The sequence below is a fragment of the Molossus molossus genome, unplaced genomic scaffold (assembly GCF_014108415.1).
Source record: "Molossus molossus isolate mMolMol1 unplaced genomic scaffold, mMolMol1.p scaffold_m16_p_17, whole genome shotgun sequence".
In the NCBI taxonomy this organism is placed as follows: Eukaryota; Metazoa; Chordata; class Mammalia; order Chiroptera; family Molossidae; genus Molossus; species Molossus molossus.
The window spans coordinates 68962940-68990183 of NW_023425352.1; the positions used below are offsets into that span (position 1 = coordinate 68962940).

Sequence of the window (27244 nt, forward strand, 5' to 3'; positions counted from 1 at the left end):
GGGGGAGCAGCTCCTTTCTCGGGGTCACAGTGCAGGGCTGGGCGGAGAATCTGGGGGAGAAGCTCCTTTCTCGGGGTCACAGTGCAGGGCTGGGCTGAGGCTCCGTGGGAGCAGCTCCTTTCTTGGGGTCACAGTGCAGGGCTGGGCGGAGGCTCGGCGGGGAGCAGCTCCTTTCTCGGGGTCACAGTGCAGGGCTGCCAGGTACACCCTTCCTGGCTGCTGGGGACAGGATGAGCTCACTGGAGCCCTGGTCCCCCGGAGCCCTGCCTGTCATATCCTGGGGTCCGATGCCCCCCCCCACACCTGTCTGCTCACTTGCCAGATCCGTTTCCCATGTTCCCCTCCACTCCCACACTCTGCACAGACACGTCCATCTCTCAAGCCTTCCAAAGAGCACACGCAATCCCCACTAATGGCCGTTCTTATTTTCATTTTTCTCAGGCCTCCATCATCCAATTGTCCCTAATGGCAACCTTTCTGCGTAACCAGCAGAGCGGGAAGTGCGGCGGTGCGGGCCGTGCTGCCGGCCAGGGCACAGGGAGTCCAGCTCGGCCCCAGCCCCTCCGTGACCCCAGTTCCCGCGGGCCGCTTCCTTCAGCAGCGGGCCTGTTGCCGGCGCGAGGACCCAGGGGCTGCGGTGGGAGCTGGCCTCAGCTGGGCACACAGGCCGAGGCGTGCCCGGTGGGCCGCTGGGGCCTGGGAGCAGCCTTGTCCGCGACAGCCCGCAGGTGGACGCTGGAGGAGCCGGTGAAGCTGAAGCGGGAGTGGGAGGGACTGAGCCGGGAGCAGGGTAGGGAGCGCTGTCCCTGCACCGTGTCCGGAGGCGCCAGGCCCCTGTGCCGGCTCCTGCTTCTGATCATTATTTACAAAGAATGTTTAGAGGCTCACACGATGCATCATTGAGTAAGATCTAAATCTAACATTGTGTGCTCCATGATCCCACGATGAGCGAACATTTTTCCTTATGAACAAGGACTGTGACAGAGAACATAGAACACAGCTGGTGGTGACCACTATTTTGAATGATTTAACTGCTTTATCTTTATTATTCTATTTTTTAAATGAAAAAAATAAAATTATTAGGCTACCCAGCATCTTTCCTGAAATTCTCTTCTTTCTAGCGGTCTCCCTGAGAAAACCCCGCCTGGCCGCGCCCCCATTCTCCCAGCCGCCCAGGCCCTCCACCCGCCCCTTACTGACTGAGCGGACACGAAGGTCCCCCGAGACCGGCAGAGAGGACGTCACCCATTCTGCCCTCACTGAGCCGAGCCTGCCGGCTCTCAGGTGAGGAAGCCGCTGGCCAGGAGGTGCTGGGCCGGGCCGGGCTGCTGCATTCATTGCTCAGTGTGCCCCCAGTGCCCAGGCAGGACCCCCGCGGGGGCCAGCCTTCCACACCCAGGTGCCTGTCTCCACTGAACCGAAGCTGGAGGATCAACAGAGCTGGGACCAAGGAGACACGTGGCTGAATCCCACGCTCCTCTGGGTGTCGGCTGCACGGCCTCACCACTGCGTGATCCCCAGGGGCGCAGCCCGCGGAGCAGAGGCTCTTGGGAGATCCCTGCTGGTCACCAAGGCCCAGGACAGAGCTGAGCGCTGTCACGGGGCGGCAGGACATGGACTCGAGCCAGATGGGGCCGGAGCTCTCCTCTGCCACCTGCCAATGGCAATTGTCGGCAGATTATTTACTGAGCCTGTCTGAGCCCTGTTTCCTCCTCTGTGAAAGAGTAATTTCTTTACACGAGTTTAGGAGAGAAGTCAGTGAGGTAACCACACTGCAAACTGACATTTGTTGAGTGCTGATCATATTTCAGGTACTTTTGATGTCTTCACTCATTGGACCTTTACAACAGCTCTAGAGAGTAGATACGTATAAAAAATTAAATCCCGTGGACGTATCATAGTGTCAGCAAACACATGAGAGATGAATGCAGTCTCCATCACCACTGTTGATAGTGCCATCGCCTTCATCCCCGTCAGAGGGGGACCGGGGCTACCATCTGACGCCTCAGGGAGAGGCTCAGAGACCACTGTGTTCTCAGCCCTGTCATTGCCCCCCCCCCCGGGCAAAGGCCCCTCTGTCCCCCACCAGCTCACAGTGTGCACACTTATTTGATAAAGACGACAGAGGGGAAGGGTGTGGCTGTACCTGTTTGGGCACCTGCCCGAAGTTGCTGACAAATCCCAAGACGGTGTTCCTGATCAGGGGGTCCCCGATGCTGCTGAGGTCCATTTTGTCGCCATAGAAGTAGGGGTGGAAGGTATTAACAGCCTCCACTGCAGCTGACCCCTGCTGCTTGTACCCAAAAATGAGGTCTATCCAGTGGTGGAGGTTGGCACTGACGAAGTCACTTTCCAAAGCCTGGAACCAAAACCCAGAGAGCATGACAATGCGGGCCACTCACGCTCACCGCACCGATCAGGGGTGGGCGAGGGGTCAGGATGCTGGCTCTGCACAGGAAATGGGGAGCGCCTCCCCGGACTGGAGGGGTTCTAGGTGGGCAGATGTGCAGGCCACCAAGGCCCACCCAATTCCTGCCTCGAGCTGTGTGAAAGAGCCCCAAGTGTCCCCGCCAACCTGGCTCACCGCCCCACAAACCCCCTCGAGGACCGGAGCATCTGGGCCACGCAGCTCCGAGAGTGACAGCCAAATGGAAGAGACCAGACTGAAGATAAACCTCGGGCCCTGCTGAGAGCTGGCCCAGGAGGAAGGGTCAGCTGACTGGCCAGAGGACGTTGAGAGGCTGGGACTAAATGTCGCGGCTAGGAGAACATGCTCTGGAGAGCGCTGGACCCCAACACTGCCACTCATGTTCCTTAGCATCCCTGCTCCTGCTCTTCATCAGCAAAATAGGGACAACTGTACCTTCCCTGTGGGTCTGTGTGCAGCCCGGTTGTGTTCATGCCTGTGCACAGTGATCTCCGTGTGGTTTCAGCTACCATGATCACCCTGAGCACCCACTAGTCACCTGGCGTGGCATGGGGTTTTCTGTATGTTGTCTCTGCCCATTGGCACCACCTTTTGCTGGCAGGAATCATTACCCCACTTCTGGGGCAGACTCATGTGTTTTCTGAAACTCCTGTCCCAGCCCCACTCCCAGGCTCAGAGCTCCACTGGGGACATCCAACCTCGATGGCAGGCCTCACTTCACTCAAGTACGCAGACAGTACTGGACACGGATCTGGGGCCCTGTCTGTCTTTCCCGGGAGGGAAAGGCAGCATCTGCCTCTGAGGGGCAGTTCGGTCCCGGGAACGTGAGCTTCCCTGATTGAGGCACCTCTGTCCAGACCAGGGCATGCAGTGGGCAAGAACAGGTCATCCTCGCGCCTCAGGGGCAAGTGTGATGGCCTTGAGGGACACAGTGTCCATGTGCAGGCTCTCGTCCCAAGTAGGAGGGCAGGAGATGTCCCAGACTCAGCCACAGAACCTTTCCCTAAGCTTGTAGCCTCTAAGCGGGCCCTCTATTCACCGCGCTCAGGAGCACAGCGCCTGCAGGAAGCCAGCAGCTTCTGCCTCTAGCTGCAGGCGGCACCTGCAGGGAACGGAGGATTCAGCACAGAGCCCGAGCACGCTCCGTCCGCCATGGGTACCGCCCAGATGGGTGGTGCTGGCTCAGCTCAGGGGACCCGGGTGGCAGTGTTCCTCAGTGGCTGCCGCACACAAGCAAGAGGAAAGGTGGCGCCGTTTGGAGGTCCCAGGTCACGTGAGAGGTGACACCTGCTGCTGCTGAGCAGAGCCCAGGACCTGGCATCATTCTTAGGGATTTCAGTCTCTCACCCCTGAGCTCCTTAAGCTTCACTTCTCCAGTGACCTTCACCTCCACTCGACGTAGTCGCCCACTCCCGCAGACACGCCTTAACCCACCGGTAACCACTCTGTCTGCAGAATCAGATTCAAACATCCCAGCGGGTGAAAGCCACATCCTCACCTTTCTTTTTTTTTATCCTCACCTGAGGACATTTTTCCATTTTTTGCACAGAGTGGGAGGGAGAGAGAGGAAGAGAGAGAGAGAGAGGGAAACATCGACATGAAAGGGACACATCGAGTGGCTGCCACCCGCATGACCAACCAGGGCCAGGGACAAACTGCAACCGAGGTACATGCCCTTAGTGGGAACCGAACCCGGGTCTCTCCGGACCGCAGGCGGATGCTCTAACCGCTGAGCCAAACCGGCCAGGGCCATCCTCACCTTTCTTGCTGTTTAACAACGTCCTAAAGTTTTCTTCGCCTTATCAGCACATGCAGCCGCTTGCCACTCCACTCATTTTAGTTGTTAATCTACCAACACTCTCCAGTCTTTAGCTGCATCTTCATCCAGCTCAAACCTAGTGGACCAACCTTTCAATCACACTATGGCCAATATCTCGTTATGTCTCTGAACCGTGTGTCTTCTGTCTGTTCAAAGCACGCTAAGTAAATTCAGATATTTTCTGTCCCGGTGCCCACACCAGAGTGTCTGAAGAACACCACACAAGGGGCAAACTGATCCTCCTATAACTTTTGGTGACCAGTCTCGAATGAACACTGAGCACTGCCGATGACCCAGACATGTTTCTCTGGTCAACTCGTGCTTGTAGTGCCACGCGACTGCTTCACCTTGCCCGCTCTCCCTCTTCTGACCCGCACACTCTGTTCAGTTTCAGCAGGTAACAAACCTCCTACCGTACAGAGAAAAACAGAAGCCAGTTAGGGACCCCCACGTCTTCCTGACAATAGATCAATCTGCCCTCAGCTGCCACCTGCCGACTCCCCTCCTTCCTGTTCAGCCGGGAAGCTGCCCCACCTCTTACATAACGCTGACCCTCTCCCCTTGATTTGAATTCCAAATCCTTCTGCTCTCTCACTTTGTTAATTATTCTTTTACATTTAACATTTCTTTCCTACTGTTTCTTAAACATACTTATTAAAAATTTAAATATAAAGCCTTAACATTCCCTTAAACTCTCATCTCATCCAGGTGGGATTCTCTCTTCATTCTCTCCTTCAAAACCAGACTTTTTGTTGCCCATCCCCACCATCCATTTCCTTAGCATCATCAACTTCCTTTGAGGTATTGCTTAGTGCCCTTTTATTTCAGGAAAAATAACCCCCTCTAATATTTCTTACAAAGCAGGTCTGCTAGTGATAAATTCTCCATTTATCTGGGAATGTCAATACATTTTTCTTTCAGTTCTGAAGAACGTTTTTGCTGGATATAGAATTTATTGTTGACATTTTTTTAGCACTTTGACTATGTCATACCACTGCCTTCTGAACTCTGGTTTCTGATAAAATATTAACTGTTAATCTTACTGAAAGTAAATTGTGGGTGAAGACTTGCTTCTCTCTTGTTGCTTTCAAAATTTTTCTTTTGACTTTATCTCTTTTAAATTTTATTATTTATTTAAATATTTATTTTTTTATCCTCACCCGAGGACACCTTTCCTTTTTTTTGTTCAGAGAGGGTGGGAGGGAGAGAGAGGGAGAGAGAGAGAGAAACATTGATGTGAAAGGGACACATCGAGTGGCTGCCACCCATGCGACCCAACTACGGCCGGGGAAAAACTGCAACCAAGGTACGTGCCCCTTAGCGGGAACCAAGCCCGGGTCTCTCTGGATCTCAGGCCAACGCTCTAACCGCTGAGAAAACTGGCCAGGGCTAAATTTTATTTTTTAAATTAGTTTACATTTAATATTATTTTGTATTACTTTCATGTGTACTATATATTGGTTAGACAATCATATATTTTACAAAGGGGTTCCCCCAATATTCCAAGTATCCATTTATTTGTATCTTCCTCAATTTCTTTCTTCAGTGTCTTATAATTTTCTAAGTACAGGTCTTTTATAAAATACTTAGTTAAATTTATTCCTAGGTATTTTCTTTTTGAAACAATTCTGAATAAAATTTTTTTTTTTTAGTTTCCCTTTCTGATAGCTTATTATTGGTGTATAAAAATGCAACTGATTTCTGGATATTTATTTTATATCCTGCTACTTTACTGAATTCATTTATCTGGTCCAGTAATTTTTTGGTGGAATCTTTAAGGTTCTCTATATACAATACTGTGTCATCTGCAAATAATGACAGTTTTATTTCTTCATTTCAAATTTGGATGCGTTTTACTCCTTTATGTTTTCTGACTGCTGTGGCTAGGACTTCCAGAACTATGCTGAATAAGAGTTGTGAAAGCCGACATCCCTGTCTCGTTCCCGATCTTAAGGAAAATGCTTGTAGTTTTGCCCATTGAGTATAATGCTGGCTCTGGGTCTGTCGTATTTAGCCTTCATTAGTTGAGATATGATCCCTCTATTCCTACTTTGCTGAGAGTTTTTATCATACATAGATGCTGAGTTTTGTCAAATGCTTTTTCTCCACCGACTGACATGATCACATAATTTTCAGTCTTCATTTTGTTTATGTATGTATCACTTTAATTGATTTGTGATATTGAAACGTTGGATCCCATGAATAAATACCACTTGATCATGGTGTATAATCATTTTAATATATTTCTGACTTCAGTTTTCTAATATTTTGCTGGTGCATCACCCCAGGCCAGTGGGGTGGGGGCATCGTGCCAGTTGGGAACACTGGGGAAAACACCCCTGCCCTCGGCCCGTCCACGTAGTCTCTCCCTGTGTGTCTCTGACAGCCCCTGAGTCTGTCTGGACCTCCTCAACAGCCTTCCAAGAAAGACTGTAGTGGACCCAGCCTGGCTGCAGCTAGGTGATTCCTCCACAGGGCACAAGTTGGCAGGGCAGGCCACTGGCAGTCAACATGGCAGGGCTAGTGCATGTCCCTGCACTGACTTTACACAGAGGGGAGTTTTCAACCCAGGGCTGATGGTGTCTGTGAGCAGTGGAGGAGAGGGACTCAGCACAGGGACACTGGTGGTGGCTCCTCAGCTCTTTCTCTGAAGCCTCACTACGCCTTCTCTCCTGTATGCTGCCAGTCTGGTCTGAGCTGCCCTCCCCAGGCTGGAGCCCAGGATGGTGCCTGCAAACACAATTTTGTGGGCTAGCCTACAAAAGGGTGCCGAGATTTCTAGCAGTCTCTGTCTTACCCTTGCAGACAGAATCCTCACCGATTTTCAGAGCCGGATGCTATGTGGCCTTTTCTTTCTAGCACCGGTATTTTGAACTAGGGAGCTCTGCATGGGACGGAGACCCCTTGCTTCTCAGGGGGCACCTCTGTAGCTGAGATATCCTTCCAGATTCTCAACTGCTGCATGTAGGTGTGGGGTCAGCCCTTCTCATGCCTCTGCCCTTTCTACCAGTTTTGATGTAGCTTCGTTTGTATATCTTCAGTTATAAGACTTCTCTTCAGCTAGTCTGTAGTTGGCTATTCAGACTGTTTTATAATGTAACTAATTCCAATTTGGTCCTGGGAGGAAGTAACTCTAACTTCCACTCACTCATCACAAGCTTGGATCCCTTGACTTTATCTTTTGACATTTTATGTGGTGTCTGAGTGTGGATCTCTTTGAGTTTATCTTTCTTGGATTTTCTTGAGTGTCTTGGCTGTATAAAGTAATGCTTTGTATCAAATTTGGGATGATTTTGGACATTATTCTTTTTGTTCCTTTCTCTTTCTTTTTGGTGCTTCCTTTTGGTGCTTCCTTATGTGTACGCTGGTCTGCTTGCTGGTGTCATACAGGTCTCCAGGCTCTGTTTACTTTTCTTCAATAATTTTGTTCTTAGACTTGATATTCTCAATTGATTTATCTGTCAGGTTTGCTGATTCTCTCTTCTGCCTGCTCAAACCTGCTATTAATTTCCTCCACTGAAGCTGTCATGTTAGTTACTGTACTTTTAAACTTCACAATTTCTATTTGGCTCCTTTCTGTAATTTTTATCTCTTTATTTATTGATATTCTCTATTGGTGGGACATAATTATCGTACTGCTCTTTAGTTCTTTAGAAATGTTTCAGTTAGTTCTTGGAATAGCTGATGTAAAGTCTTTGTCTAGTAGGTTTGGGCTTTCTCAGGTAGAGTTTTATCGACTGCTTTTTGTTTTTTTGTTTTTTTTTATCCTCACCCGAGGACATTTTTCCATTTTTTTTGTTCAGGTAGAGTGGGAGGGAGAGAGAGGAACACAGAGAGAGAGAAACATCGATGTGAAAGGAACACATCGAGTGGCTGCCACCCGCACAACCAACCAGGGCCGGGGACAAACTGCAACCAAGGTACATGCCCTTAGCGGGAACCGAACCCGGGTCTCTCCGGACAGCAGGCCGACGCTCTAACCGCTGAGCCAAACCGGCCAGGGCTCGACTGCTTTTTGTCCCCCTTTCGCATGGTCCATACTACCTTTTACTTTGAATGCCTTATAATTTTTATGTAACATTGAGCATTTTAATAATATGATATGGAAATTCTGGAAATCAGACTCTCCCCTCTTCCCAGGATTTGTTGTGGCTGTTTAGTAACTTTTCTGAACTAGTTCTATAAAGTTATGAAGTCTGTATTTTTTGTTGTGTGTGGCCACTGAAGTCTCTGCTCTGTTAGCTTAATGGTCAGGTAGTAAGTGGATGTAGATTTCTTTAAATGATTGAAACCAGTAAGTCTCTCAGTCTTTGCCAAGGGCCTCTATGTGCATATTAGAGCATGGTTTCGATGTTCAGCCGGGCAATTGAAAATTGCCTTCATCTTCAAATCCTACTCGCACTGAGCCTCAGTGTCAGCCAGAAGTGAGAACTTGGGGCTTTTCTGGTCTTTCTTGAGCATGAGCACAGGCTTGTGTATGAAAACAGCCCTTTAGATGTGTGTCCTTCTAGGTCCCCAGGGATATTTTTAAGTTTTTCAAGGCCTCCTATAAACATTTCATTGCCCAGTTTTTTCTTTTAAGATTCATAGTTATCCACAATATTGTTTGCCAATTACTGTCTACTGCCTCTAGCAGCCACAGTGCTCATTGTTTCTGTTTTTTGTTTGTTTGTTTGTTGTTGTTGTTTTGACAAATGCCACTGAAGAAAAGGTTGTTTGCCCTGGGCAGGCTCCAAGTGGGGTCTTTCAGGGAACCACCCCCCAGGTCAACAGTGACAGTTCTTTGGGTATTGATCTCTGAAGAAGCTCTAACTCTATTCTTCCCCCTCCAATGACTGCTAGGCTGTTGGCTTTCAAGGCTATTATGGAGCTGGAGAGGAAAAATGGAAATAGTGTAAAATACACCACAAATCTTACCAAGATTCAGCCATTTTTCTTGAAGGAACATTTCTCTGATTGTTACAAGCCCTTGGTTAATTTCCAGAATTCTGGAAAGTTTGCATTAATAATCTGTCCCATTTTATTGTTGAATACAATTCCACTGTGTGTATTATTTGTTTATCCTTTACCAGTTGATAAACATTTAGTCATTTTCAGTGTTTGACTAGAACAAATAAAAGGGATGAGTTCTTATGCACACACTTTCTCTGGACATGTTTTCCTCTCTCTTGGGCAAACAATCACACGTGAAACTGCTGGGTGATGCAGTAACTGCATCTTCCACTTTATAAGAAACAACCAAGTCTTTTTCGAAGTGGCTGTATGATTTTGCTTTTTCTGCCAGCAATGTATCATGGATTCTGGTTGCTATGTGTTCTTGCTCACTCTTGGTCTTACCAGTGTTTACATTTGAGCCATTCTTGTGAGTGTGTAGCAGCACCGCACTGTAGCTTAATGCATGTTTCCCAGAGGACCAGTGAGGGTGACCATTTCTCATGTTTATGCTAACCCAGCATATGTGTCCCAAAAGGGTATTGATCTCCACCTGCATCAGCCTTTCTGGGTAAAAAGCCAAGTCTTCCCTAGTCCTGGTAAATCCTCTGGCCAGTGGGGACCTGTAGGGACCTCCAGACCCTCTCTGACCTATACTGGGAAGTATGGCCCAGGGTGTGGCCTTCCTGTAGGGCCGACTAAGACACTGACTTGCCCTCCAGGCTTCCAACGAGAATCTGAATTTGCTTCCCCAAGTGATCCCCACAGAAAACTGGCACAAGGACAAAGCCTAATGGAACTCTTGAAAGGGCCCAGAACCCAAGCATCTTCTTGCCAACCCGGGGCATGCAGCCCAGACATGAGCACCTCAGAAGTGCCTGTTGCTAGCCCTCCAATGACACAGAAAGTCTCCCTGCAGACTGAGGGGATGCTGAGGGCTTCACTCAGGATCCCAGGCACTTTGTCATGACCCTCCTCAACTCACCTGTCTGTGCAGGCTGATGAATTTTCCAGGGTCCCCATCAGCCCAGGGTGGGAGCTGCACGTCCCCCAGTGCTGTCCCGTCCTGCATGCAGCCTGAGTGGGGTGAGACACAGAGGGCTTTGGGTAAATGGCAGAGCACACGGGACTAGGACTCAGGGGGTGTCACACTGCGCTGTCTAGAAATGCTGATTCTGTGCAGACCAGGCTGTGGGCTGTGTCCATAAAGGCCACTCTGCTTCCTGCCTCCTGTCTCGAATGCCCCCAGACTCTAACCCTCTACGCCACTGGCCCCTGCACAAAGCCATCCGTGCCCCAGACAGTGTCCGCCTGATGTGCAGCTGTGACAGGACTGCCGGGTCACTGCCTCACTCCCGCTGTCCCAGCTCCGCGCATCCTCGTCCGGTGCCTTCCCGCAGAGCTGCCGCAGGACAGAGCACAGCCGTGGTAAAAGCTGTCGTAGCTGGAGCACCTAACTCCACGCCAGGTCACTGTGCTAGGTGCTTGGCACACGCAGACTTAGTGAATCTTCATTCAGCCCTATAACTGATGCATTTTCTCTCCGTGTTTAAAGAGGATGACTTGGTTTTATGACGAAGCTTCCCCAGACATTAAGAACGGGAGGCTGGATGCAAGCCCGCGGCTCTCTTCCCCCCATTAGCTGCGTGACCTTGAGCGAGCTGCTTAATGGCTTTGAGTCACTCTCCTCACTTGTTACCGCCCAGGGCCACCATAGGGGTTAAAGGAGAAAATGCATGTAACGTGCTTAGAATAATTCCAGGCTCAGAAGGGCTGCTCAATGAACGTCAGCTCTAGTCCTGCTTAAACCCTCCAGAGCCTTCATGGAGTAACTGGAATAAGACCTTGCCGCCCTCTCTGTGGCTCCAGGGCTGTGCCCCGCCTGGCTCTTCTCATCGGTCAGTCTCAGCTCATCTGCCACCAGGCAGGTCCTTCCTGGGGGCCAGAATAGGAGGGCCTTCTGAGACACTCTCGAACCTCCTTCCTACCTTCTCAGTGCAAAGAGTATTTCATTTATTTATTTGTGTATATTTTCCATCCCCTCCCCGCATTTCTGCACAGAATATAAACACCTCCCGGGCACCCTGTTCCGGGAGACCCCACGAAATCCCCAGTGCCTGCAAGGTTCCTGCATCGATCAGGTGCTCTGACTCCAAGGACACCTGACCTTTGGCAGGAGCTCATTTCTGCAGCTAAGCCCCTCCCACTTTGATGCAGAGCTCGCCCTCCTTTCCAAGGCCGTGGGCTCTCTTCCCCCGCATTCCCCTCACACCAGGCTGGCTTGCCACTCCCTCTTGGCTGCCACCGTCCCTGGCCGCTTGATTCCTTTCTCGGAGCCCTCCATGCCTCATGGGGATGTTGCATTTGTCCACTCTCATTCCTGACACATGTGAATATCTGAGAACCTGAACATGGCCAAGGCCAAGTCCCATGGGATCAAACTCCTGGCCGCAGGCCTGGGAACGAGCATGCTGCACATGCTCCGCAGGTGTTGCGGCTCAAAGCAGACAGGAGGTGAGCCTGGGCAGTGGCTGGCTCATCTCCTCTGTGGCCCTAGGCCTGCCCCTGGCCTGGCGCGCAGTGCTTGACTGAAGGTGCAGTTCAGGAGGAGGGCACGAGGAAGGGGAGCTCTGGGGCCCCGGCTCTGTGCGGTGACACTTCACGCGTGTCCTTCGCAGGGGGCTGAGTCCAGCTCTGTGTCCTGGGTGGAGACCAGCCTTGCCCTGCTCCAGGCGCTGACCACACCCCCCACGAGTCACCGGACACCTGCTGTGGAGACGGCCGAGGTACACACGGTCGCCAGGGGACCTGCCCGCTGGGCCTGCCTCAGCAGTGGGTTCATCCTGGGGTGGAGCCTGAAGAAAGAGGAGGCGCCACCAGGGTGCCCATACAACTGCCCTCAGATGCCACCCAGCAACCTGTCCTGAGAGACACAGCATTTCTGTCTCACAGAGTCCAAGTTAATCCATTGGTGGGACATGGCGGAAAACGGGGCCAGAGATGGTCAGGGGCTTGCCCAAGGTCACACAGCAGGGCAGTGCCAAACCCAGCAATTAGCAAGGACCGCTGTTCCCTGCAGCCCCTCCCTGCAGAGGGAGGCCCGGGAGGGCCCTGGGTGGGGCCATGGCTCCTTCCTCAGCTCCCACCTTTTCGCTGGGTGCTGCCACCCAGTGGGGGCCGCTTGCGAACTGCACGGGTCTGGTGAGGTGTAACTCCAGTTGCTCAGCAAAGGCACAGACAGTTGGTCCTAAAGGGTGGGAGAGAGCCCACCCTCCTCACCCAGGCGCCACTCACCGAACTCCACGGCGTTGCAGTTGGTCAGGAACTCGGGCAGGTAGAAGAACTCGGGGGTCAGCTCCCTGACGTCACTCATGTTCTCCCTGGAGGCCGACTCCCACGCGTTCTTCACACTGTGGAACATCCTGTCGGCCACGTCGAAGCTCCCACCCTGCACAGGAAAGGGAGGCACCGTGAGCCGCACGCGGAGAACCCGGGCTGTGTGGCCTCCACCTGTCTGCTCTGTCGCCGAGACACAGGTTCTGCCATCAGAACTCCACTCGTCCCCAGACACGTGCTCCTTCGACCGTCAGTGCGCGTGATGGTTTCCTCCCCGTGCACCCTCAGCCGCTCCCTGGACAGTGGCCGGGGGCCTTCCACAGAGGACGCGTAAATAACTGGTAAAGGGACCAGACGGACAGGAAAACCATGTCATCTGTCTGATTACACCTGCGTGTGCGGAGAGCCAGCTCCGAATCGGGCACAAAGACAGGATCCAAAGAACCCACTACGGCCCAGAATGGCTCAGGCATTTCGCGTGGGTCAGGGTTGGTGTCCTAGAGAAGTGGCCCCTGGTGGGTCCACGCCTGGAGAGGGGGATGGCGATGCTCCAAGCAGAGGGCAGAGGTGACAGGAGAAGAGAGAGCAGGTCTGAGGAGGGGGAGCTGGAGGCAGCCCGGCCTTCGGGGGATGGGCTGTTGGTGTCTGAAGACGCGCCGTCTGCGGGCCAGCCAAGGGCACCTTGGTCCCCGGGACCTTTCACAGGTGGCTCCATGCCACCCTGAGCTGGGCAGCTGCAACCCCACCAGGTCAGACTTAGGGCAAACTTTCAAGTCCCTGCTCCTCTCGTTTCAAGTGGTCTTGCAGATCGGAAGAGGCAGAGGTCCTGGTGGAGGAATGAAGATGAGGGGGCAGACGGCTCCGGCTCCGGGAAGGGTTTCTGAAACTGGGCTTGGGTCTGTTTCAGTGTGGGGACCCCGGGAGAACCTTCCTGCCTGGCATGCAATTGCTGTGCCCAGGGAGGCTGGGCCTTGCTGAGCCAGGACTCGCCTCCCCGCCATCAGCGTTGGCAGCGGGCACGCGTGCTCCAAGAACAGGGAAGGAGGCCAGAGAGCTGGCCCCTTCGCCCCTGCAGCTCCCTCACTTGTCAGCGACTGGAGGTTTCCTGTCAGTGTACAGGGTGGGACAAAGCAGGTTTACAGAGTTTATTCTTGTATTATTTATTAATTCTTGTATTATTTTCTATGCGAACAACTGTAACCTCATGTCCCCACCCTGTACACCTAAGTAAACCTTGGGAACCTGTATGTGGGTGGCGGGTGAAGAAGGCACGTGCCTCCTCTTGGCGAGTCTGCGCTGTGTCCCCATGTCACACAGATGCGCCCAGTGCCCGCAGCAGGTGCGCAGGGAGAGAATCCATCCTGCAGACCAGCACACAGGCGCCTCCGAGTCTACTGGCAAAGCCGTGAGTGGCAGACTGGGTCAGACCTAGGGCTGCCACTCCGAAGACCACGCTTTGCCTGGTGCAGTTTCCTGGGGGAACCCCTGGGCCCAGCAAACTCGCTCTCTCATATGTGGGCCAAGGGGACTCCGGTGCCACACAACTGAGGCAGCCACACCTGGGCACTGTGGCTGCTGGTCAATTTTTCAAGTCAGACCTGAGGATCCGGTGAGGTCCACGGGGCACCGAGACCCAGCTGCCCCTGGCGTTCCGACCAGACAGGCGGGCAGCTTGGAGATGTGGATTTTACCCAAGGTCACTTTGCTTTGGGTTGAAATGAGAGGAAGGCAGCCAAGCCACCACTTGATTCGAATCGAAATGGAAGCCAAGTGGGGGACAGTGCTTTCAGACAGACCCACACCCGACGAGTCGCTCCTTGAAGCGGCTTGAGAGCTCTGCGCGTCTGATCTGCAGCCTCGGTCCCGCTCGGTCCGCGGGAGCCCGGCCTCCTCGGCCCTTTTCCTTTTGCAGCTGTTATGAGTGCTGATGGCAACCTCCCGAGAAACAATGTGATTTGGTAATAAAAAGATTACCTGTATTAAATAAAAATAATATATACATAGGAAATATTGTTAGTGCCACAAATCTGGTTAAAGATATTACCACAAAGAAAAATGTTATTTTTCCCCGGCTGCCTAATGCATTTTAGCAAAAGTAATATCTTTAAAACTTAAGCCTGTATTATTTATAAAGGAAGCAATAACAGATTTTCCTATTTCCTATATTAATAAATGTATTTGCATACATTTGTTTCAAAATTAATGGGTTTTCTCGCTTCTGCAATACAAAGGCAACGCCAGCTCCCTGGGAGACAAGGGAGCTGCCGGTCCCGGGTACCGTGAGTCTGGCTCACACGAACCCCGGTGGCTGCCAGCAGGGCGTCCCCACCAGGACTTGACTCTCAGGAAAGGAAGGAAAAAAGGAAGAGAAGGTAGAAGAAAAGGGGGACGAGGAGTGAGGCACAGGAGAGACCACGGTCTCAGGGCTTCAGGAGGCCAGTACTCGGGACGAAACAAAGCAACACAATTCGGTCTGGAGATCTGCTGGAGACAAAGCGATCAGAGGACTACTGAACCGAAGTCTGCCCCTAAAGCCATTCTACAGATACTACTGAGCAAGAAGAACAGAGCCACCCTGGGCCGGTTGGCTCAGTGGTCACAGCATGGCCCACAGACCGAAGGGCCTCGGGTCCGATTTCCAATCAACACCACCTACCAGGGTTGCAGGTTCCACCCCTGGCCCTGGTTGGGGTCATGCAGGAAGCAACCAATCGATGTGCCTCTCTCACATCGATCTCTCTCTCCCTCCCTCCCTTCCTGTCTATTTTAAAGTCAATGGGAAAGTATGCTTGGATGAGGACTAATAACAACAAAAACGAAAAGAATAAAACTATGTGTATCTAACAGACCAAAAAATAAGAGCAAGATTATTCTTATCGACAAAGCAACAACCTGTTCCGAGCAGCAGCCTTTCCCCAGACAAGAGAAGACAAAGGAGCCCAGGCTGGGGCTGCGGAGACCACGGTCCAGTCTCCGGTGAATGTCCACCTGGCTGAGACTCGCTCGTACGTAAAGACTCCAGAAAGATACTTGGAATATTTAAGGGCTCAGGCTAGGTCCTCTTCTTATACCATACATGAGAATAAACTCAGAATGGATTAAAAACTTAAATGATTCAAAACCGTAAAAACCCTAGAAGAAAACAGGCAGCAAAATCTCAGACTTTTCTTGTAGCAATATTTTTTCTGATATATCACCTCGGACAAGGGAAACAAAAGAAAAAGTAAATAAATGGGACTACATCAAACTAAAATGTTTTTGCACAACAAAATGAAAAGACAACCCACTGAATAGGAGAACATATTTGCCAATGATATATCTGATAAGGGGTTAATATCCAAAATTTACAAAGAATTTATAAAACTCAACTTCGAAAAATCCAATTAAAAATTAGCAAAGGACCAGAATAGACACTTTTCCAGAGACAACATACAGATGGCCAATAGACATATGAAAAGATGCTCAACACTGCGAATCATCAGAGAGATACAAATTAAAGCACAATGAGATATCACCTCGCACCCATCAGAATGATTATCATCAATAAATCAATCAACAACAAGTGTTGACAAGAATGTGGAGAAAAGGGGACCCTCGTGCACTGTTGGTGGGAATGCAGTCTGGTGCAGCCACTGTGGAAAACGGTATGGAATTACCTCAAAAAATAAAAAGTGGGACTACATTATGACCCAGTGATTCTACTTCTGGGAATCTATCTGAAGAAACTTGAAACACTGATTCAAAAGAATATATGCACCCCTATGTTCATAGCAGCACTATTTACAATAGCAAAGACTTGGAAGCAGCCCAAGTGCCCATCAGCAGATGAGTGGATAAAAAGCTGTGGTACATGTACTCAATGGAGTACTATGCAGCTGTGAGAAAGAAGGGACTCTTACCCTCTGCAACAGCATGGAGGGACCTGGAGAACATCATGCTAAGTGAAACAAGCCAAGCAGAGAAAGACATATACCATATGATCTCACTTCTATGTGGAATCTAATGAAAAAATAAACTAACAACCCACAGAGAACAGACTGACAGCTGTCAGAAGGGAGGGGGATTAGAGGTTTGGGCGAAAAGGTAAAGGGATTAGGCAAATAAAAAAGTCATAAACACAGACAACAGTGGTAATTTCCAGAGGAAAGGAGGTGGGGGAGGTAGAAGAGGATAAAGTGGGAATAAATGGTGATGGAAGGAGACCTGACTGGTATGAACACACAATGCAATATACAGATGATGTATTATAGAACGGTACACCTGAAACCTATAACATTTTATTAACCAATGTCACCCCAATAAATTAAATTTTAAAAAAGAAAATATCCCTAAGATATCCTTCCTCAATTAAAAGACTTTGAGAGGCGCTCAGTTTTGCGGAGATGAATCAGAATGCAAAGCGACAGAAGACGGAAGATGGACAAGGCTGCTGCTGAGCGTAGCACAGGATGAAGTCAGAGGGAATCCCACAGTGTGGCACGTTGATGGGGCAGCCAACCCCTTGCAGGGAGTCTGTCCCCGGCGCCGCTCTGTGCGAGGACGCAGCCTGTGTTGTATCCCTGGGTGAGCTCCCACCCTGATGTCCTCCAGCCCCAGCCCAACGCGGTAGGACAACTGCACTAAAGAACACGTCCGTTCCCCACCCACGCCCGGGAGGGTCAGTGCTGCCTGTGCTCAAGGACACGCCCACAGGCATTCCGGCCATGTGCTGGGAAGTCTCCTCTTCCTCCAGGTGGCACTGACCAGCCCAGCCCAGGGCACGCACGTGGGGACTGGTGCAGGAGCAGGCTGACAGCCCTTCTCTCGATGGACACTCTCCTAGTCACTGCAGTGCCCTTGTCAGCCATTCACTGACGGGACCCTGTGGGCAGCCGACCTCAGCCACTGTCCTTTGTCCCTCCAAGAGGCGGCGTGTGGTGGAAGCCCCCGGTTTTGGAACCGAGCCACCTGGGTGGGAATTGTAGCCACTACAGTATAATTATAATATTATAATAACAACTGTGAACTTCGCCTCCTTGGCCTCCTCTGCACAGCGGGGCACTGTCGTGAGTGCGGGTGTGCCCGTGTGCGATGTGCCCCTGTGGTGCCAGGTTCACAGGGAGAGGCGTGGAAGGAGCCCGGCCGACGCCCCTCCCCCCAGGGGGTGGGGAGCACCCGAGGGCCTGAGCCGAGGCTCAGCGAGGAGGGGTTCAGTCGCTGGGCAGCGGCCTTGGGGATGGAGAGGCGGGCGCAGGCGAGGAAGAGCTCCGCACCCTTGGTGCTTTCGCAGCGGAGTTGGCCGGGGCTCTCCATCAGCTTCCCGGAGAAACGCCGGCCCCAGCACCCACTCCGGAGGCTCGGAGCCCAGGCCCAGGCCCCGTTCAGGGCCAGGGACCCGTCCCGCTGGCTCGGCAGTCCGGCCTTGCCCGGTGCGGGCTGACCCCGGAGCAGACATTAGCTTTCCTTCCTGTCGGCAGGGCCTTTACTCAGCAGAGACCCGCACAGGCATCTGAAGAACACGCTGCCTTCCTTTGGGGGGACAGGCTGGCGCTCAGGAGCGGCCGCGAACCCTCATGCCCCGTCTCCACCCTCACCCCGCGAGCCCAGGAACCAGAGGCTCAGCTTCTCAACACTGGACCAGTCAGAAAGTTCCAGAGCCAGGGCCGGGTCCTTGATCGCCGGGCTCTGTTCCATGTGCCCTTCCTAGTACCCCTGGTGGAGTCAGTGTAATAATGGTCACACCTTTATTTTCGACGCAGCTCCGCCCGGACCCGGACACAGCCTGGGCCGGCCTGCCCAGGCTCTCAGCTCTCTGCAGCTGGCCTGTGTCAGAAAACCAGCCCTGTCCCCTCAGGCGGTGCGGATAACCCTTCCCCGCTGTCACAGCTGACTTCACGCAGCCTGTGACTTAATCAGCACAGCACTTGACTGGCTGCTTATTAAATGCAGCAGCACCACGTCCACTGTGCTGGGCTCTGCTGCGCGCTCTGCCCGCCCAGGCTGAGGCTGGCGCAGGCCTGGGAGCACCTGGTGCTCTCTGGGCCCAGACGGACCTGGGCTGTGGCCCCAGCAGCCTGGCCCCCGTGCTCAGACACCGGGTCCTCAGGCAGGCGAGGTTCTTAGATTTACAGCCTCCAGGCTTCAGCAGCCACCTCCTCCCTCCAAGGGCAAGGGGACAGCGGCGCACACAGCTGACCAGTCGGTGCCACGCTGCCTGCCTGCATCACTGCTCAGCTCACACTGCACACGACCGTGTTTTCTAACTAAGCGTCTGTCGTGGCAATTACTGGTTTGGGGCAGAAAGACACACGGCAGAGGAAGAGCCACGCGTGCACTGTAAGACTGCGCAGGTGCGGTGAGATGCAGCGTGAAGGGGTGTCAGAACACATCCCCCTGCGATCCACAGGCTGCGTGAGGCCCAGGTGCAGCCACAGCTCCCTGCAGGGTGCCAGAGAACACTGTCCCCGCCTCTCCAGTGTCTGCCCACACTGGGTGCACCTCAGAGGCACACAGCTCCCCCCACTGAAGTACTTCCACGCCCGCCGTCCTGCAGGGACACGGGCTCACGCATGAGAACAGGCACGGGGCAGAGCCTGCTCAGGCGGAAGGAAAGGTGTGCACTCTCTTAGCTGACCTCACAGGAGCACGGGCTCTAGAACCACCCACACCCTCGCTCCCCCGCTCCCCGGGGAAAGAGGAAGCCCTCCGTGCCAGATTCTGCACCCCCGGCCTCCTTTCCTCCTCCCACTCCACGATCCACACTGGGACTGGGAGTTTCAAGCTGCTGAGAATACAGAGGCTCCTTCTTTATCCCCACACAAGGGCGAGGCTCTTGGAGCCTGACCCCTGGGAGTTCAGGAAGATGCCAGAACATTCCGGAGGTCTGTGCAGTCCTCAGGACTCTCAAAGGAGGGCCAGGCGCGTCCCCAGACGTGGCCTGTGCATCCGCTCCCTTGAGCGCTGACACTCGATTTTTATTCTACAGAAAACAGCACGAGGCTGTTGGTCCATGCTGCTCCAAAGGCCCGGACCCGGCACGAGCCGCTAGAGCAGCAGTTAAAAGCAGGTGAGAGCAGGTGGGGAGCCGAGGGCGCCCAGACGTCAGTGCACCACAGGTCGGCTCCAACGTGAAAGACTAAAGCTCAAACTCATGGATGCTCTCGGGCCCTCTGAAAGCATGTACTGACCATCGAATGCTGGTTTATACCACCTCAAACCAGTCTGGCCTGGTCACCAGTGGACCAGACTGGCTAACATGATAAACTAGTCGTGAGTAGCTTCAGCGTGGCCTTAACCGGTGTCACCCGGATTCTCGGCACACCTGTCTCGGGGCTCACGCCGTCGCAGGCGCTGTGCACAGTGCAGACCATCCGGACGAGCTTGGACAGGGGACCAGCCGGAACAAGGGGAGGCTGCCCTACCCTGACTGCAGGGGAAGGGAACGAACAATGACCGGTCACTACACAGCGTGCAGCCTGAGCGAGGGACCTAACCCACAATTTGTCATCCAACCTCAGCCTGGTGAGATGTGCGTAATCACCCCATCCCCTGAGGTAAGTAACTTACAGAAGATTTTGTGTCTACCGGTGGCGGAGCTGGGATACAGATCTGACACTTTCTATTTCACTCTGCTCTCTCTTCATGTGACAGCCCCGAGCAACAGAAGTGGGTCATGATGCATCAGACTGCAGAGCCAGGGGGCCCCAGGGCTCCAGCACCCCCTGCATGGAAAGCTGTCATGGAACGTGTCACCGTCATCATTGACACTGATCATGGTTTCTGGTGGATTAATGAGCACAGCTGGATGGGATTCCTGGCACAGGGGACAATTCTGGGACCCAAGCTCCAAACCAAACTTACTTTAAATGCTGGTTGCCCGAGAAAGGCTCGGCAGCACACTGTCATTTCGGCGTGGGTTTCCAGGAGACAGCAGGCTGAGCCCGGAAGGAGACAGGAGGCTTTGGCCCAGCAGAGGAGGCGCCTTGTCCTTGCCTAGCCATCCCCACCAGGACCCAGGAGCTGGCTTTAGTGCTGGCCCTGACTTGCTCAGATCAGTGGCCACAAAGAGGCACCTTGCTGGGCAGGTAGACCAGACACACGTCCTGGGACACCGTGCATCCACTTCGGGGAAGCTGTGCAGTCGGAACAAGCCCAGGCACGCCCCACGGTCTGCCACCCCCTGCGGTCACGCCCTCCTCTCCAGGGGACCCTTTGCAGGCCCGAGTCAGGTCTGCCCCTAGACGGGGGCATGTGCTGGATCTCAGGGAAGCTGGCCAGGCCTGCTGGCTATAGCTGGGCAACCCCATGGCCCCCCAGTCAAGAGCTGTGCCCTGGAGAACCTGGGCAGCAGGGTCCCAGTGAGGCCCGAAGGGGACGAGAGAGGAGGAATCTGCTCTGTGCTCATGAGGGGCCCGTCCCGGCAGGTCCACGTGGGGTGGACACCGCGGCCCGCCCAGAGGCAAACTGTTCTCTGCCAGCTGACACAGGGGCCAGGTAACCCGCTGGAGGCCACGCTGCCTTTCCATTTCAGATAAACAGCAGTTTTTTAGTATGTAGCCGTCCCTCGCCACTCCGCGCTTCGACTTTTGCAAAATCTGGCAACTCTAAGGTAGCACGTTGGTCTGTCGGTTTATGGGTGAGCAAGGTGATTCGTTTCTTTCTCTGGTTTAGGTGTTTATTTCAGGCCGACATTCAGGTACGGTGTTTGTCCTACACCTCTCGGCGTGTACGTAACACAGCTTCACCCAGTCTGATGTCACAAGATGGGCTTTTCATTCTTTCTTCTCTGTGTCTGTTTTTATATGTGGCCGCCTACCATGCAGGAAGTCTTCAAGCTTCCTGCGTTCCCTTGCCTCCCGGAGCTTGTCCAAGTCCCCTCCCCCAGCTCTCATCCCTTACGTTTGATGGTCTTTTCGCAAGACTGTAGGACAGCCGTGCAGGTGCAGCTGAGGAGGAGCAGCCTGCCCCTGCCGGCCAGCCGGGTGCTGGGGCCAGTCAGGGGGAACCTACAGCTGGGGACCACATTTCTAGCAGGGTGGGCCCCCACCTCGTCCCAGCCCAGCCCTTGGTCTGTGAGATATGGCTGTGTGTATGTGTGTGTGTGCATGTGTGTGTGTGTGTCTCTATGCATGTCTGTGTGTGGGTGTGCGTGTCTCTATGTGTGTCTGTGTGTGTCTGTGTGCATGTCTCTATGCGTGTCTGCGTGCATGTCTGTGTGTGTGCATGTGTGTGTGTCTGTGTGTGTGTCTCTGTGTGTCTGTCTCTATGCGTGTCTGTGTGCATGTCTCTATGCATGTCTGTGTGTGTGTGCATGTGTGTGTGTCTTTATGTGCATGTCTCTATGCAGGTCTATGTGTATGTCTGTGTGTGTGCATGTGTGTGTGTCTCTGTGTCTGTGTGCATGTCTTGTGTGTGTGCATGTGTGTCTGTGTGCGTGTCTCTATGCATGTCTGTGTGTGTCTCTGTGTGCATGTCTCTATGCATGTCTGTGTGTGCATGTGTATCTGTGTGCATGTCTGTGTGTGTCTGTGTGCATGTCTCTATGCATGCCTGTGTGCATGTGTGTGTCTCTATGTATGTCTGTGTGCATGTCTCTATGTGTGTCTGTGTGCATATCTCTATGCATGTCTCTGTGTGTGTGCGTGTCTCTATGCATGTCTGTGTGCGTGTCTTTATGCGTGTCTCTGTGTGTGTGTCTGTGTGCATGTCTGTGTGTGTGTGTGTGTCTGTGTGTCTGGGTCTAGAGGAGCAGGAAGCTCACCTGCAGGGAGCAGAAGGCCTGGGTAAAGGGCGGCATCCGGACCAGGTAGGAGGCGACGATGATGGCTGAGGAGTAGTGTGTGCAGTAGTGGCACTGGACGGTCATGTCCCCTGCAACGAGAGGACACGGGGGGCGGCTTTCCCACGTGCTGTGGCTTCAGCACACAGTGCTCAGGACAGGCAGCAGGCAGGAGGCCCCCCCGAGAGAACTGTGGGAGGCCCGCTGCTCCGCTCACTGATGTCCTTCCCTGTGGCCGATGGCCACCGCCGGTGAACAGCGCCTGCGAGATCCTCGGCTGCATCACCGCCCAAGTCAAACGCATGATAGAAACTTTCTTTTAAAACACATTCCTCACAGTGCAAGAGAATCGACCTGAAGAAGACAGGAAGGTGACAAAGCATGGGGCACAGGAACAGGAGCTTTGTGAGGGCGATGCCCACGTGAGCCGTCTGGGCTCCGGCATTTAAAGGTCATGGTGTCAGTGGGGTACAAAGGAGAAACATCTGTAACAAAAATAAATTAATAAAAAAATAACAAACTAAAAAAATAAAATAAAGGTCATGATCTTGGCCCAGCCAGTGTGGCTCAGTGGTTGAGCGTTGAGCCTGCACCACGAGGTCACAGGTTTGATTCCTGGGGGGCATGCAGGAGGTGGCCAATCGATGTTTGTCTCTCACATCGATGCTTCTCTCTCTCTCTCTAAAAACATCAATAAAACATATTTTAAAAGATAAAATAAAGGCCATGACCTGAGTGAGGTGCTTGAAGTCTGAGTTTCAATGTCCTTTTGGAAACGGACCTTCGCCGTGTGGGTGCAGGGGCCGTGCCTGGGACGCAGCACAGACGGACCTTGGCCGTGTGGGTGCAGGGGGCCGTGCCTGGGACGCAGCACAGACGGACCTTTGCCGTGTGGGTGCAGGGGCCGTGCCTGGGACGCAGCACAGACGGACCTTCGCCGTGTGGGTGCAGGGGCCATGCCCGGGACGCAGGAGGCTCTGGCCAGAGGTTCCTTCCCTGCCTTTCCTGCCCCTGGGCACGGGCATGAGCGCCTGGCACAGTGCTTCTTGGGCCTGCCGCCCCTCAGCACACACACCTTCCATATCAGGATCTAGAGATGGGGCCGAGCAGCGTAGCTTTCACAAGCTCTCTGGGTGATTCATACGCACGCCAGCGTGTTGGCCGCTGGATTAGAGAATTCCCCCTGCGAGTGGGATTATCTGCAGGCGAGGTCATGGCCTCGTTATCAGTTACCATTTCACTTTTTATTTTTGTTATTTTTGTTACAGATGTTTCTCCTTTTTCCCTTTTGACACTCTCCTCCCCCTCCCTCTCTGCCCTGTCCCCAGCCTTGTTGTCCATGTCCATTGTTCATGCACACATGCATATAAGTTCTGTAGTTTCTCTCTCCCCCCTGTCCCCTCTTCTAGAGATTGTCAGTCTGTACCCCACTTCCACATCTCTGGGACTACCCCATTCCTCAGACTGTTATGTTCATTATATTCCACAAATAAGTGAGATCATGTGATATTTGTCTTTCTCTGACTGGCTTATTTCGCTTAGGATAATACTTTCCAGGTCCCTCCATGTCGTCTCAAAGGATAAGAGATCTTTCTTTCTTACAGCTGCATAGTACTCCATTGTGTACATGTACCACAGCTTTCTTATCCATTCGTCTGCTGATGGACACGGGCTGCTCCCAGATCTTAGCTATGTAAACAGTGCTGCCAATTGAAAGCATTCAGATGAAGAGCTTTGCAGAAAATACCCAACTCAATCCACTCACCTTCAGTCTTCTCGACTTCTCTAAACCTCTGGATAAACTTCAGCTTTCTTTCCTTGGTCTGGGCTCCCATGGGCTTCGAAAGATCCCGAAAAGTCCTGGGACTTGTCAAGTTCAGGGTCTGAAAGGCAGATGGGCAGCTGGCGGTCACTCCCCTGGGCCGCGGTGCCCGCGGGAGACTTCAGGCTCCGCACTCGTTGGTTTGATCATTCTCTACGGGCTCAGCGTCGTTGGCCTGACCCCTCTGGTGACCAGCAGGCCGCCGCGGTTTCACGGCCCCGGGGCCAGTGGCCACAGAGACTCCGAAGGAGGGAGGGGAGATGAGAGGAGGGCAAGACTGGGTTCGCACTGAGCCTGGCCCGGGTCGGCCGACCAGAGGGTCGCCACCAGCGCCTGGAAGGTGCTTTCAGCCGAGCCCGGTGTCTAGGCTGCAGGGGACGCAGCCCCCAGAGCTTCGCGGCAATGGCGCCAGGCCCTTGCTTAGACTCAAGCTGACTTTCCGGGCAGTGGGAAGGCATCTGTCTGGGGAGAAAGGCAGAAGGCGGCCTCATTTCTGTGGAGGCCACTCCCGTCTGGGCCAGGAAGGCATGTGCCTGCCCTTGGGAAACAGCAGTGGTGCCCGCGGAGGGCTCGGCGTTTTGTGTCAGCAGACGCTGTGTGTCAGCAGAGGCCGTGTGCTCCCTGGGCAGCATGTCTGTGCAGAGGCGTCCACACCAGCTTCCCTCGCACTGCCATCCCCGGGGCGGGGCCAGAGGCAGCAGGCGCTCCCCCACGGAGGCCATGCTCCCCCACGGAGGCCACGCTCCCCCACGGAGGCCACGCTCCGCTCTCAGGCCTCCTGCTTCTCCCAAGACACGGGAAACCCAGAGTCGGGGGAGAAATCTGTTTTTAAATGCCAGTAAGTGATCAAAATTTGGGGCTAAAAAAGGGGCTGGAAAGCCAGCACTTCGTAAAAGGTGGGTCAAAGCTGCAATTAGCAAGTTTTGTATTTGAGGTGTCTCAGCCTCAGACGATTCTTAGGGCAATGAGAAGCGACACGTGGCTGGTGAGAAAGCTGCTCCGCATTAGATGTCCTCAGTGGGGACGGGAGGGTACAGCACCTGAGACCCCTCTCCCAAGCCGAGGGCCAGCCATGCTAGCAGCCCGAGGCAGGACCGGCGGAGCTGGCCGAACAGGACCCAGACATCTCCTGCCCCTCACAACAGCCTCCTGAGGCCGGAGCCAGGTGGTAGGACCCCGCCTCACAGCCTGGTCTTACCCACGAGTCACCTCAGCCCCCTCTAAGCCTTCCTTCTTCTCCTCCCCTGCCTGCTGAAGTCCGGAACAGACGCCAAAGAGTGAGCTCTGTGGTCTCCACGAGCCGCCCTGATCGCTGTCCGGCTCCAGCGCTGGGTGAAGGGCACAGACCATCACCTCCGACTGCGTTGGGCGGCAGCGGAGCAGGTCCTTCTTTCTGTCTGTTTCCCTTGCTCTCTCCTCTCCTTCCCGACACCCCCCGACACACACGCCGATTCCAGGAACACAGCCTGGGCCCCTCACCAGGAGGACAGCGGTGGCCCGTGGCATTCTCAGCAGACGAGCATCACCTGCCTGCCATGCGGCACTGTCCCTGCCGTGAGACTGGACAGGAGCCCAGGCAGCAGGGCCGGAGCCTCCCGCTGGGCGAGGGGCTGACTTGGCACAACCCGGGCCCAGGTGGGCCGCACCAAACAGCAGAGGCTCAGAGCACTGATTTAGGGAGCTTGGTCGTCAAAGGTCAGAAAACCTCGGGACACCTCAGAGTGCCCGTGTGAACACCATACCTGTGACGTATAGTCCGCCAGGACCCAGGGAAACACCGGATACTGCATGTAGTCGTTGTAGGTCCTCCCGGCCAGGGTGTTGAGGTACATGAGATACTCAAAATTGCTGATGTCCCTTTTCTACCAGAAGAGACAAAGAAGGCTGTCAGGCAGACACGGTGCATCTTCCTGGGGCCCTGGGTCTGAGAGGCCCTCTGGGAGACGCCTCTGCACAGGTGAGAGCTGGCGCTCACGCCCGTGTTCCCTGCGCACCTGGGCACCAGTCAGCCCGGTCCGCCGGAGCCCACTCATCCCGATGAGACCGAAGCAGGTGCCAGCTGGCAGCAGAGCCGGCCAGGAACACGGCAGCTCAGCAGCCCAAAGCCCTGTGCTCGTTAAGAAAACAGATCCTTTTCTTCACCCACATGCTTCCTGTCTGCATCCCTGCGCCTGAACTGTTCTCTGCTCTGCACTCCCAGAGGGCCCCCAGACCCGGAGTCCACCGAGGGTGTCACTGTACCTGCCACTTCTGCAGCACGGTCCTGTCGATGCCGGGGGATCTCCTGTGGGACAGAAAACAAAGCGCTGGCCAATCTCTCGAGGCAGGAGCGGAGGGAGAGCTGGGGCCTCCCGGGCTCCGTGGGGCCGGCCGGGCGCATGGCCGCTCGTGGCCGGGGCTCTTCCTGCGCCACCCACCCCACTGACGGGGAGGTTTTTGCGGTCACTGCAACACTCATGCCAGGCACGCTGCAGCCTCAGGTGGCCCCTGCAGAGTCCCAGGCACGTGAGAGCAGGCTCAGGGCCCGCACGCCTCACATGGATTTCCCAGACATCTCCTCGTGAATACACTGTACGCACAGGTGAGTACACATGTGTATGTGGTTAAAACGCACGCAATATAAAGTACGAACATACAATAGAATTTCCAGTTCTCCTCTCCCATTCAAGAAGTATCTGCAGTTTACGGTTCCCAGAGCGTCCCACGTGCCCGTCTAGACGCTGTGTGGGTTTTAAGCTGACGACGCGTGGCGGTCTCCCCGAGCTGGCCCATCCCGCTGCATGGTGACAGCACTGAGGGCTTGCCCCCTCCAGCGGGGGGCACCGTGGGCAGTCGCGTGGTGTCTGCCGTGCTGGGCTCTGCCCTCACCACTCAGGTGTCCACGGCCACCTTCGGACACGGATCTCGTTCCGCGTGTCTCCTGAGGCACGCTTCTGGCCGGGGTGCCACTGGGCTAAAAGTCTGAGCATGTTTTACACATACTGCTAAACTGTCCTCTTAAAAGGCTGTGTCTATTTATATTTCTACAAATACAGTTAAGAAATGCAAACGGAACCGAAGAAATACCAGCCTGGCAGGGCCGGTTTGGAGGTGTGTGGAGACGGTGTGGGAGGGCGTGGGGAGAGCCCCTCCTGAAGCCCCAGCTCAGCC

At 53.8% G+C, this 27244-nt stretch overlaps 1 protein-coding gene across 1 annotated transcript in view; it reads right to left on the reverse strand.

Moving 5' to 3' along the window:
- The window catches only part of WDFY4 (WDFY family member 4), a 284390-nt gene that overhangs the window by 22283 nt on the left and 234863 nt on the right, over positions 1 to 27244 (reverse strand). The window contains exons 48-54 of the mRNA XM_036265310.1: positions 26336 to 26378; positions 25837 to 25956; positions 24038 to 24155; positions 22255 to 22364; positions 12474 to 12627; positions 10165 to 10256; positions 2147 to 2359 (exon numbers count right to left, since the gene is read on the reverse strand). Of these exons, the coding sequence (XP_036121203.1) occupies positions 2147 to 2359; positions 10165 to 10256; positions 12474 to 12627; positions 22255 to 22364; positions 24038 to 24155; positions 25837 to 25956; positions 26336 to 26378 (850 nt within the window). The remainder of the gene's footprint in view (positions 1 to 2146; positions 2360 to 10164; positions 10257 to 12473; positions 12628 to 22254; positions 22365 to 24037; positions 24156 to 25836; positions 25957 to 26335; positions 26379 to 27244) is intronic.